Source organism: Eubalaena glacialis, chromosome 8, assembly GCF_028564815.1.
Source record: "Eubalaena glacialis isolate mEubGla1 chromosome 8, mEubGla1.1.hap2.+ XY, whole genome shotgun sequence".
NCBI classification, from domain to species: domain Eukaryota; kingdom Metazoa; phylum Chordata; class Mammalia; order Artiodactyla; family Balaenidae; genus Eubalaena; species Eubalaena glacialis.
Window position 1 is genome coordinate 52,116,768 of NC_083723.1, and position 13,950 is coordinate 52,130,717.

Consider the following 13,950-nt stretch of genomic DNA (forward strand, 5'->3'; position numbering starts at 1 on the left):
TTTGTATGCATTTTATGAAAACTTTTAATACTCATACTTATCAAACCAAAAAGATATATTCATACTTAGGACTCAATATATTCTTTTCTTTCTCTTTCTTCCTATCTAAACTCTACCAGTAAGTGTTCCTCAAGAAAACTTCCATGAAGCTTCCATGGACAAATTCAACCCAGGGGAATCTCTTCTTTTCAGACCACCAAGGCTGTCATTACCTATCCCATACCGGGACTTTTAATTGCCTACATTCAGGGGCAGCTTCACCAACCTCAGCCTCTGTGTTCTCTAATTGCTTCAAGCTTGTATACATCTCATACACTTTGCATTTGACTCCTTCATAATCCCTGCTGCAGTGCAACCCCAAAATTTCAAATTCTAGATGAATTGTCATACTGGTAATATATGACAAAATATTTGTTCAAACTGCAGTTTATAACCAGCTAACTGTACAATATGCTATGGTGCAATCTGCTATTGTTTATAGCAACTGAGGTTAGCTTTCTCTTACACTGATCACCAATTTCCAAAGAATATCACAAGAAACCTATCTGAACATGATTTAATACTTCTAGGATAAAAGATCTTACTGTGCCTTTGGGTCATCATATGAACAATTACCAAAGGTAGCCAACAGTAATTTTTGAATGACATGGTATAGTAAATATTTATTTCATTCCCTGTTGATTTCCCTCAGCCTCTTACCCCCTAGCCCTGCATTTATGTAGCCACTACCCTCCAGCTAATTCCAGGATGACAAGAGTCCTTTAAAACACCACCACACAGATTTATCATCCCTAGTCTCCTTATCCCTTCCCACCTGTGGCCCTCAATCAAATACCTACAGCTTTGTTTCTGCCCTCTCTGTCCTTTAAGGGGACTGATCTGTTAATTTACAATAATTATGGCTGGCTGTGGCTTACAGAGAGTCTGAAGTCATCCCTCTCTTGGTGAGTCGTATTTTCACTGGGGTTTTTTGCAGGCACAGTGACTAAACACAAAAGGAAACTGATCCCTGAAGGTGGGAACTTCAGGTACTGCACCTTTGTAGGGTACAAGGGCTGTGAGGTTGACTTTACAACAAAACTACAAAAGTGTGTTATGGAGATGCTTGAAAACAAAACAAAACAGAGGCTCTCAATATTCCTATTTTGGAAGACATTCTAGGAAGGCACTCTACTGAGAATTTACCTCAGAATGTGTTCCAATCTCTTCTACTTGAATGTGAGGACCACCTGTCTAACCAAACTGCCTGCAAACAATCAGGTATGAGGAATACTTATTGTGCATAAGCGGCAAAGAACACTGATTTTTACCACCGGCGCCTGTTATACTGACCACTAAGGAAGATTAACGGATACCCATGTTGACCCACACTTGCATTCCAGCAATGTCAGTCCCTTTGGGACACAGCTATAGGTCCAAACCACCTGGGATTACTGCTGTCCATTTTGGATATTTTGTTCTTACAGGTGCCCCTGATCATTTTAGCAGCACTCACTCTTTGACTCCAGTACACTGCTCCTACAACACTCTTTTGCTGGTGACAAACACTACTGATGCACTCTTACAAAAGCTTCATTAATTTTTTAATGTAACACCATTTTCCTATAAGGTTTACACTTCTTTTACACACAGGTCTTTTAAAATCACATGCAACGTATAACTGCCAGTTTCCACCCTGATGACAGTGTAGGACTGTCTCCTTAGTGAAGGCCTGTTTAAGAGGGAAGGTAGCTATGATACTGTGAGAAAAGGCACTGTGATACCTTTAGTAAACAATATTTCCAAGAGGAAAATGTGTTTTGTGTTGAAAGTAACTTCACTTCTTTTGATTTAGGGCCCACCTATATTTAAATCCAGTCCTATAAAACCAACTGACAAAACTGCTTATGAAATATTATATAAAGTTATACAGGTTCATTCATCCTCACAAACTTGACTACCCACATTGGGCCAGACACTAAGCTCAGTGATGAGTCTACTTCAGAGTTTTAAGTAGGAAAAGGTACTAAGAGGGGATTCCCTGGCGGTCCAGTGGTTAGGACTCTGTGCTCTCATTGCCAAGGGCCTGGGTTCAATCCCTGGTCGGGGAACTAAAATCCCACAAGCCCCCGCGGTGAGACCAAAAAAAAAAAAAAGAAGAAGAAAAGGTACTCAGGGGAAGAACCTGATGGTTCCATAAAATATGGCACCATATGGTTTTCTGCCTTTGCAATTTACAGGGTCTAGTCCTCACTCTGCTGGTCTTACTCCTTGTTTGGTTTTGCCAGGGAATATGCAGAATCCCTTTTTCTCTAGAGCACAGTCTCCTATTTTTTTTTTTTTTTTTTTGGTTGTGTTGGGTCTTTGTTGCTGGCCACAGGTTTTCTCTATTTGCAGCGAGCAGGGGCTACTCTTCACTGTGGTGGCTTCTCCTGTTGCAGAGCACGGGCTCTAGGTGCTCAGGTTTCAGTAGTTGCGGCACGTGGGCTTAGTAATTGTGGCGCACGGGTTTAGCTGCTCCGTGGCATGTGGGATCTTCCCGGACCAGGGATCGAACCTGTATTGGCAGGCAGATTCTTAACCACTGCACCACCAGGGAAGTCCCATAGTCTCCTATTTCTCCACCATATGAAAGTGGTGAGCCAAGACCCCTACAAAGTTTTAAGCCCTCAAAGCTGATCATTTCACTGACAAGAATAGTCCAAATAATCTGGTCAATTAAGTCAACTTTTATTTGGCATCAATATCATAAAACGTTCCCATACTACAATTTGAGAACACCAATTCTAAGAGAACAGAGTACTGGATTCAGAAAAAAAACTCTTTTAGTAATCAATAAGCACTTGAAAACTTTAAAAACAGGTACAGGTGGGGAAGGGGAGACTCAGCAGGCTTCATGAAAGGACCCTGACAAGAAGAGTATCATTTCAATTCAATATAGCAACCCAAGATTTCTTTATCCTTTATCTACTTATCTACTAGAAAAAATGTTAAGATTTTCTTTCTTATCATTTTTCAGTCAGCAGTTAATACAAATATTTGCCACCTCTCATGAGCAATATCCAAGGAATATCTAAAGATAATAGTTTATAGGGATGTTGGCTTAATTCTAGATAATTCAATTAAGTAGTACTGCTTAAATTGTCTCTTTGAAGGAGATCAATTCAGTGAAAATAATCATTTTGGGTTGGTACAGGACACACATCAATGGGTTCCGTTTAATGACAGTTAAAACCATTTTAGCATCTCTGAAAATATTAAGTTCAAGAATTTTAAAACAATTCCTATACAGTACTTATTATTAAGCAGTCTACTTAAATAATGAAATAATGTTCACCTTGGGAGATTCAAGGTAAATAATAGTAACTTATAATGAAATCAGCCTTCCCAATTGTTTTAATATTAGAAATAATAAAGACAACCAACTTACATTAAAATATTATAAATAATAGTAAACAGTGAATATTTTCAAGATGAAGTTTTCAGCAGAAAGAAAGGAGAGGTTGGTACTTCTAATAGAAATATTTAATAAATATTGTAATGGGATTCTAATGGTGTCAGCGTTAGGGAATAAAGTAATAACTGATGGAATGAGGATGTTTTTATTGGTAGTTATATCCTCAGTTATTTAAATTTTTCCACTGGAAGTCTAAAAACTTGTGACTGAGTATACAAAAGAGCACTAGGAACGTGCCATTTGTAAGAGCAAAGTAAGACATCAAATGAGAATTCTGAAGTTACAGTCTCATTTCCAGGCTCGTGCAGAATATCCATCTTTTTTTTTTCATCTGTCCAATTTAAAAAAAAAAAATTAAGGAAAGTGTTACAACTACAGACCAAAAACAAAGTGCTAGTAGTCATTCCATATTTGCCTTATTCTAAAAACAGGGCTGTCTCCCAAATGAAATCAGGATTCTCCTTGTCCCCCTGTACATCAGAATAGACATCTACTTTAAGATAAAGTATTTTCTACCAAAACATACTTTAATTGCCTTTTAACTGTCAAAATCAACACCAAAGTTAGGCTTAGGGAAACAAGAGGGGTGTAACTATTATCAACACCTGAAAGCTGTGGTTTACAGATTTAAGCTCCTATGACTTCAGATTTTCCTTGGGAAAAAAAAAGTTTATTTACAAATTTCCTGCTGTTGACTCAAAAGGATCCTGAAAAATTAAAAAACAGTGAAATTAAATAGCCACTGAAATGTCAGTAGTCTTAAAGCTTACCTGGTGTGAAACAGATGTGTAGGTGTATCAACCTGTTAAGCACACTGACACTGTGCTTATTGAACTGTATTGCACAGGCCATGAAACCTCATGGTACCTGCCAGTCGCTCAGTCTTCTACTAAGAAAGGAAGCTAGATGTCTTTAGTAAAAAATCAGCCTATATATTGGAGATGGAGGAATGGACCAGAGATAGATATATGACCTGAGAGCAGCCCACAGGGACAGTCCAAATATGATGGTACTTAACCAATCTAACCTGATACTCTTTCCTTGGAGGTCTTTTTGATATCTGGCAGCATATATACTCTATGAGTTATATGACTCACACTGGTGACTCTAACTGTTGTAGCAGGGCCAGATGTGGTCTCCTTACTGGACCAGATTGACTAAAACTTGGTCTGTAGTTAACACTCTGGCTAATGTGTATTTCTGTTACTATTTACCCAGATCATTACATGGAATTTCAACTGGCAGGGAAAATAAAATAATTTCATAGTCTGACCTCAAGATCTCTAGACTCTAACTCTCTGCTATAATCTCAGCTGCAGGAGCCGTGGTCTATCTCACCTTGCCAAAGGTCTCCTACATTGACGCCTGTAATACTGATCAGTTCTGGAAACAGAACTGAACAGAAAATGGAAAGGATCCCGTATGTCTTGGTGAGTGAGACAAGTGCTTCACAGGACAGGAGAGAAGTTATCCTAGAGTACAGTGTTGGTCACTTCAGAGTCCCTATATGTCCACAGGTGTGCAGCAGGGGTTGGCAACCTATGGCTTGCAGGCTAAATCCAACCCAATGATTGTTTCTGTAAATAAAATTTGATTGGAGGGACTTCCCTGGTGGCGCAGTGGTTAAGAATCCGCCTGCCAACGCAGGGGACATGGGTTCAAGCCCTGGTCCAGGACTATCCCATATGCCGCTAAGCAACTAAGCCCATGCACCACAATTGAGCCTGCGCTCTAGAGCCCGCGAGCCACAACTACTGAGCCCGCGTGCCACAACTACTGAAGCCTGCGCGCCTAGATCCTGTGCTCTGCAACAAGAGAAGCCACCGCAATGAGAAGCCCGCGCACTGCAACGAAGAGTAGCTCCCGCTCGCCGCAACCAGAGAAAGCTCGCGCACAGCATCGAAGACCCAACATAGCCAAAATAAATAAATAAATAAACTAATTTTAAAAAAAAACCTCATCACACTGCCTAAAAAAAAAACCTGATTGGAATACAGCCATGCCCACTTGTTTATGTATTATCTATGGCTGCTTTCCTGCTACAGCATCAGAGTTGAGCAGTTATGGCAGAGAATGTGTAGCCTAAAAAGCTAAAAATATTCTTTGGTCTTGTATAGAAAAAGTTTGCCAAGCCCTGATCTACAGCATGTTGGCATAGCCCCTTGGAAAGGAAGGACAGCTTGCTGCCCCAACCATCTTCTAATATTTTACAGATGACACATATCCTGTGTTTGGGTGTCCTACATTTATACTTTACTGGGTAAACTTCCTAAGTGGGACAGGCTATAATCATACGGCTCAGCTGCTCAGGCTATCCTGTGATCCTAGGGTATTGGGATGCTGATTGAGATGTTGCATATAACTTCAGGCATGTCTCAATATGACCAGAGAGCACACCTGTGGGATTCTGGAGCAAGGCCAACCTACTTTAAGCAGGTACCATTTTTTCAGTAAATAGCTCCTGGCTGGCTGCTAGGGTCTGACAGACAGCAAATGTCTGACACCAAGGGACACCAGGTGACCATATCATTAACCCATTTTGAACAGTTTTCCCTGACCTACCAAATCACAAATAGCATGCTTTCAACCCATGATCTAGTATTTAAACATAAAACTGGGCATATGGAGGTCCCAACGGCACAGAATACCCAAATGGGATAATCACAACCCTTACTCAGTAGGCCTTCTCCCTCACCCAGGGTTATGTCTTCATGGAGGTGGTCCCTACAGATCAGCTGACAAAATTGAGAGACCTGAGCTTGGTTCATTTGTGATAGTACTAGCCAAAAGTGGACTGTTTAAGCATTATACTCCCTTCAGGAATGGTATTGAAGGATAATACAGAAGAGACATATCCTGATATGGCAGATTTTCAAGCAGTTCCTTTTAATGTCCATTATACCTCTCAGTAGAGAAAGCCTCAGGTCAGTTTTTATCCATTCTCGGATGGTGACTAATGGTTTTCCCAGATGGATACAGACTTAAAATAAGCAAGCACGAAAGACTGCTGACAAGGAGATCTGAGGAAGGATAATGTAGAACGCACTCCAGAAAGGAAACAAATTTGGGTCCCACATGAATTCTTACCAGACTGCCCACAACTGCAGCAAAGTCTCTTAATAATCATGTGGACAGGATTGCATCTATATCTTTCCTCCCCAATCCGATGCTTGCTCAATGGGCTTATGAGTGACTCCAGTGGCAGTGATAGATATGCATGCAGTAACTGCGTAAGTCAGTGGCTACAGAAGCTAATGGACTTTCCCTCCCTGAGGCCAATGTGGCTATCCACTACTGGCTAGCACCCACTTTGTTGGCAATATTGACCGATTCTAAGAACTTGATTTGTTATCACACCTTGAGGGAACCAGTTAGTTACCTAATACCAAGCTAACTACACTGGAACCCTTCCATTGTTGAAGGGACAAAGCTCTGTCCTCATTGGAACTGATACTTACTCTGGATTTGGATTGGCCTTTGCTGTCTTTTGCACTCTTGACAACACCATCATATGTATTTTTATAAATGCCTTGTATATCACCACTACAGTATTACACAGAAAGCCTCCAAGGACCCACATCTCAGAGAAAGAAGTATCAGAAGTATCCTGATGTAAAAAGGATGCTCTGGACTCACCAGGTTATCTATCATCAACAAAAAATGGGCCTATGAGATGTTGAAAGAGACCATTAAGTGCTAAGATTCAACATCAGTTATGGGTACCACCTTGCAAGGTCGGGGTGCTATCTTTTAGGATTATGGTATCTGCTCTGCTTGGGCAATACATGTAGTAACAGCAAAATATGGTATTATCTCCCCCACAGCCAAAAAACACAGTTCTAAGAAACAAGGGGTAGAAATATGAGTGCATTTTCTCATAATCTATTTTTAAAAATTGTGTTCCTAGACCTATGACTCAGGCTCTGCTGTCCAACTGGCATAACACATAATGGAAAACACATTAAAACTGGTAATAATTTCTAGATGGTTGGGGCTTCCCTGGTGACGCAGTGGTTAAGAATCTGCCTACTAATGCAAGGGACACGGGTTTGAGCCCTGGTCTGGGAAGATCCCACATGGCGCGGAGCAACTAAGCCCATGCGCCACAACTACTGAGCCTGACCTCTAGGGCCCATGAGCTACAACTACTGAACCCACGCGCCACAACTACTGAGCCTGTGTGCCTAGAGCCCGTGCTCCGCAACAAGAGAAGGCACCGCAATGAGAAGCCCGCGCACCGCAACGAAGAGTAGCCCCCACTCGCTGCAACTAGAGAAAGCCCGTGTGCAGCAACGAAGACCCAACACAGCCAAAAATAAATAAAATAAATTTATATTTTTTTAGATGATTGGATTAAAGGTAATTTTCTTTTTTTCTTCATGATGGTCTAGATTTTCCACATTTTCTAGAATGACTGTGTATTATTTTATATTCAAACATAATTACTAAGGAGAAAAAAAAACAACCCACATAGCTCTAGAAGCAGATTTTCAATGAAAATCGCACATTAGGAAAGCAAGGAGCTGTAATGAATGCAAGGACCTCCTAACAAAAGAAGCTAGAACTGTTTCCCGTTTTCTTTTATAATGGTTACCATGTAGCACTCCAGAGCAATCATGGAAACATTTGAAATCTGACTAACCCTCAGTTTCCTTATTTGTAAAATGAAGGTGATAACTATGTATCTTGTAAGGTCTATGAAAGAACACCATAAACTATAACATCTCCTATATGAGTTATTACTACTGGTGGTGGGTGCGTGTCTATGTGCTCAGTGCTTTTAAAAACAAAAACAAGAATAAAAATTAGTTACCTTTGGGTTAAAATATCTACAAGACTGTGGTTGGGAGCCTCCAAATAGCGCTATGCGGTAGTCATGTTTCTTTCTTCTGGGCCTTGTGCCTTCTACCAGTTCTTCTCGATCCTCTGGAGACAGGAGATGATATCTCATTCCACCTGTAGAAAAATACATGGCAACTCTTCAAGAACTTCAGGCACTTTAATACTTTGAAAAGGAAATACCCGAACAAAATAGTGTTTTCATTTCTGGAACTGTTTTTTTTTTTTTTTTAAATCATCCCTCTATAGCATTTAAGGAAAGAGTGAGGGAGAAGAGGCAGGAGAAATGTATAATAATCTGAGTCCTAATCAATTTATTATTCTCAGCCATCACCATTAATGCTAAGATTGTCCCACCCACTTACTAAATACCAGGGAATTATCTGGCTTTTCAAGCAACAGCTGCCATAATACTAATTATTGAAATTCAGATCTCCCAACCCAGCTGTTCTCAATCTTCACTGTACATTAGAATCACCTAGAAAATCTCAGAAACTATCTATACCTGGGCCCTACCACAGGCCAGTTAAATCAAAATCTCTGGTGGTAGGGCTGAGGCACTGGTATCGCCACTTCAATGTGGTTAAAAGATCAGCAGCTTCAGCACCTGGGAGCTTGTTAGAAATACTGAATCCCAGACCTACTGAATCAGAATCCACATATTTAACAAAATCCTAAGGTAAATCAGACACACATAAAACTTTGAGAAGTACTTACTGCTTAGACGATTCTAAAATGCAGTGAGGATTCAGAACTATTGTGATCTAACATGACCCTTTTCCTTTAAGCAATTCCTTAATTTTGTCAAGTCAGGGGACACTCAACAGTTAAAAACTTTTAAGACGTCATTTCAAATCAGTGTGGGAAAGGTAGATTGTTCAATAAATGATGTTAGACAATGATATGGAGAAAATATTTGTACCGCTACCTCATATTTTATTCTAAAGCAAATTCCAAATCAATAGAATATTTTAAAATGTAAAAAACCTCACAAACGAACTATAGGAAAAATCGGATAGTTAAAAAAAAAAATAGGCCCAGAACGAGGAAGCCTAAGAAAAGGCAAATAACACAGAAACTATGAAAAAAGTATTCAGAACTACATAAAATTTTAAGTTAAACTACTTCATGGCAAAAAAGAAAAAACAAAATCAAAAGACAATGACAAACTAGGAAAGTATTTACAAATCATATAAAAGACCTAAGGATATTCTTAATAATATTAAGACGATCAACTAACAGAAAATTAGATTAATAATCTGAACAAAGTTCACAGAAAAAGAACTAATTACAAATAACTCTCAAACATATGAAGAGATGCTCAATTGCTCTAGTTAGAGAAATACAAATTAAAATCATACTTTCTCACTCATCAGATTGTACAAGATCAAACTATCTGGAACACAGGGTATGATAAAGAAAGCAGCACGCTCCTACACTGCTGGTGGGGATGTGGATGGGTACAAATTATCTGGAAGGCAACACAGGATGATCTGTGAAAATTACAAATGCACACACCCTTTAGCCAGTAATTCCCCCTTTAGGATTTTATCAACCTACAGTTCACTGTCAGGCAAGTGGTTAAAAATTACGGTATATCCACATAATGGAATACTGTTTGTGGCTGTTGAGAAACATGAGGAAGGGTAACATGTACACATGGGACGACTTCCAAGAAATAATGTGGAATGAAAAAAAGCAAGATGGGAAATTTCCTGGTGGTCCAGTGGTTAGGACTCAGGGCTTCCACTGCCAAGGGCCCAGGTTCCATCCCTGGTTGGGGAACTAAGATCCTACAAGCCATGTGGCGCAGCCAAAAGAAAAAAAAGAAAGAAAAAAAGCAAGACGTAAAAGAGTACACAGAGTGTGATACCATTTGTTTAAAAAATTTATATCTTTATTCATATATATTTTTATACATAATTTATACAAGTATATGTCACTAAAGTACTGTATATGCACAAACTCAAGACTACCTTTGGAAGGATATGCAAGATAATAATGGTTACCTCCAGTGAGACTTACTTTTCACCATATACCCTTTTATACCTTTTTGAATTGTAGATGATGTGCAGTATTACTGATCCAAAAATAAAATAATGTAAGCAATTCTCAATACATGCAGAAAACACTTCTGTTCATGAGGCTGTGTTGGGCCTTTATAAGAGAGATAGAGAAGACACGTTTGGAAAACAGGTTGTGAATGAATGAAAATCAGTATCAATATTGCTAGCATTCCTTCCATTTCAGAGTATGAGTAGAAGCACCGTGCATTAGAACAGCTGGAACGCTCAGCAGCCTGCTCTAGGTCAGGGGTCAGCAAACTTCCTCTGTAAAGGGCCAGAGAGCAAATATTTTAGGCTCTGCAGGCCACATATGGTTTCTATCATATATTCTTCATTTGTTTGTTTTTTACAATCCTTTACAATTATGAAAACCACTTTTCCTCATTCCCTCCTCTCCCACTCTAGGTCTAAGACTGTAGTTCTTAAGGTATATAGTTCCCTGACTAGCAGCATCACTTGGAAACGTGTTAGAAGTCCGAATTATTGAACACTACACCTGAACAGATCTTGTGGAGTTTGAGAGTCGTTGCTCTAGTGAGGGCTCCACACAGGGCAGAGGTGTACTGTGGAATCTATGAACACAATACTCCCAACAAGAGAAGACAGGCAGCAGGGAAGGAGAGAAACGGGAGGGAACTGTTCCAGGGAACAGGCCACTGGGTAAAAGTGGCTGACTGTGGCTAACCATGTCGACCCTGGAGGAAGCACAAACTGTGGCTCCTTCACTGATGGGCTGTTTCTCTCCCAGGACGGGGCTGGGGACAAACTCTCTGGCACCTTTCCCTGAGAAAGGTCTTGCTCCTTAGGTTTATTCCTTTGGGAGTTATTCCTTTGAGAGTCAGGTACTGTCATTTGCAAATTTTGAATAAGAACTTAGTCTGACCCTTTGTTATGGTTTTTTAATATAAATTTATGTATTTATTTATTTTTGGCTGTGTTGGGTCTTTGTTGCTGCGTGTGGGCTTTCTCTAGTTGTGGCAAGCGGGGGGCTACTCTTCGTTGTGGTGTGCGGGCTTCTCATTGCTGCGGAGCACAGGCTCTAGGTGCCCAGGCTTCAGGAGTTGCGGCACGCGGGCTCAGGAGTTGTGGCATGTGGGCTCAGGAGTTGTGGCACGTGGGCTCTAGAGCGCAGGCTCAGTAGTTGTGGTGCACGGGCTTAACTGCTCCACAGCATGTGGGATTTTCCCAGACCAGGGCTCAAACCCATGTCCCCTGCATTGGCAGGCAAATTCTTAACCACTGCACCGCCAGGGAAGCCCCTTTGTTATGGTTTTGACTGTGTTCTTCATTTTGTTTTTATGACTTGTTTTCTTTTAGTTGTAAATTCTTTCTGTTTAGTTTTATTCTATATTCCTATCATCTTTTGTTTTTCTTCTTCTCTCAAAAGGCAGCCCCTAAATCAGATGGTAGGAAGGTAACCGATGATCTGAAGAAGGGAGGCCTTCTTTCCTCCACTGAGCTCTACCCAGGCTCCAAAGCCTGAAGAGTCTCAGCTGCTTGTGCCTAGTCAAGGAATTTTAGAACTCACAGTTCTTTATTAGAACAAGACAAAACAAAAAAGGAAAAGAAAAAGAAAAAAATGTAACAAAAAACAAAGATTCCTGCTCAAGAGCCTAATCCCCACACTTGTTTGGATTTCTTGAATAATCCTGGTATCTTGTTTCTAAATCAATTCAGAATCCACATAAGAACTAAATACTTCACTGAGACTGGCTAATTTATCTTCAACAGCTTACACCATGTATGAAGAAACAGGTGCAGCTCTCTACCCAATGAAACCAGAAATATAACACAGTTTGCAAATAGAGGCATAACAAAAAATCTGATATTAACTTGTGAAATCCAAAAGATGAAAGTCCTAATCTAAAGGCATCTTCTTGGCCTGATTTTCTTTCACGTCCCTGTACTTCAAGAAACTAGTGGCAACCTATGCTGTACTTCTTAAAACTCCCTACATCTTGGTTATCAGGATACCAGCCTGGGAAGGGTAAGCTGGGACGAAGTGAGAGAGTGGCATGGACTTATATATGCTACCAATTGTAAAATAGATAGCTAGTGGGAAGCAGCTGCATAGCACAGGGAGATCAGCTCGGTGCTTTGTGACCACCTAGAGGGGTGGGATAGGGAGGGTGGGAGGGAGGGAGACGCAAGAGGGAAGAGATATGGGAACATATGTATGTGTATAACTGATTCACTTTGTTATAAAGCAGAAACTAACACACCATTGTAAAGCAATTATAATCCAATAAAGATGTTAAAAAAAAAAAAAAGATACCAGCCTGTGGTTCAAGTAGCTTGGTGAACTCTCTTTTCCCGGTTCTTTGTCTACCAGCCCTTAAACGTAGATATTCACAAGGATATATCCTTGATTCACACTCTCTTTTTTTTTCCCTTGACACCGTAACTGTAACCAAAAGGTATTATACCATGCACTGTCTTATACTTTTGCCACTCATGAAAAATTTTTATATTATTAGATATTCATCTAAAATATTTTTAGTAAATATAGAGCATTCCATTGTATGGATATATTGTAATACTTTTCCAAACTAGGGGACACTATTGGGTCAACTTACCTAAAACCACAACAATATTATTAGGTAGTAGCTATGTGATGAGTCTGACAGAAATTTTACTTTACTTCCAAATTAACAGGCAAGTGATACTATTTAATAATCAGGACACTCAAACTTATTGCCACTCTTGAGAAGGGTATCTTAGGCAGGAATGAAAGTTCTCATTTCTCTTTTATTTCCTTCCTTAATTTTGTGTCTGAAACCAGCGACACCTTAAATGAAATGTGCAGATGAATGCCAAAAACAACTTAAGGTTTCAAAGTAGGTTTCTAAATACCTTCTAGGAGAGGCTTTCTTGCTCATTACATATTAATTGAAATCTATACTGCTATCCCATGTGTGGATACTGTCCATGTGGTTTTTGGTTTAAGATGAATGGGAACTCAAGAAGAGCCTGGTAGAGTTAGCAGGAACATACTTATCTCAGCATATCACAGTCATACACTACACATTTCAGGCCTGTTTAAAGAACAAGCTGAACTTCCACTTACAGCAGTATGACAGTTGAGACTTTTAGAAATAACTTTCTGCTACAAAATTACTACAATGCTGGAAAGAATAAAACAAACATTCTTTTAAGTGCATAGCTAAGATCAGAGGGCCAAAAATGGACAGCGAACTAAACACCAGAATAGTGAGTGTTAAGAGACCCTGGAGCTGCTCTGGGAGCTTTTGATAATACTGGAAACCTAGAAATTGATATTATTGGCTGTATGAGGGAAATAAGATTAGGTCTTGGATTTGCACAAGTGTTGGAACTGAGAGCTCTATCTAAAGCTGGATCACTTGTATTGGTTATACTTTTAATGAAGATAAGCTAAGAAAACTGTCTAATGGCAAAAAGGAAAAATACTAATCTGCCTGTTTCAATTTCACCTCCAGGCAGAGGTAAAGTTTCCCTCTTTGGAGAATTTATAATGACAGCTCATACAGGTTTGAGGTTTGAATTTACCTGTCTACAAGTCTAGAAACCCATAAGCCGAGAAAAGTTCAAAGTAGTCCTGGATTGTTGTGGCCCAGGGCACTTGGCAAA

General features: G+C 39.8%; 1 protein-coding gene across 4 annotated transcripts in view; it reads right to left on the reverse strand.

Moving 5' to 3' along the window:
• KLHL7 (kelch like family member 7) overlaps positions 1 to 13,950 on the reverse strand; it is a 56,037-nt gene that overhangs the window by 14,487 nt on the left and 27,600 nt on the right. For all 4 annotated transcript variants that reach the window (XM_061197693.1, XM_061197697.1, XM_061197694.1 and 1 more), the window contains one exon: positions 8,250 to 8,392. In XM_061197693.1, the coding sequence (XP_061053676.1) occupies positions 8,250 to 8,392 (143 nt within the window). The remainder of the gene's footprint in view (positions 1 to 8,249; positions 8,393 to 13,950) is intronic.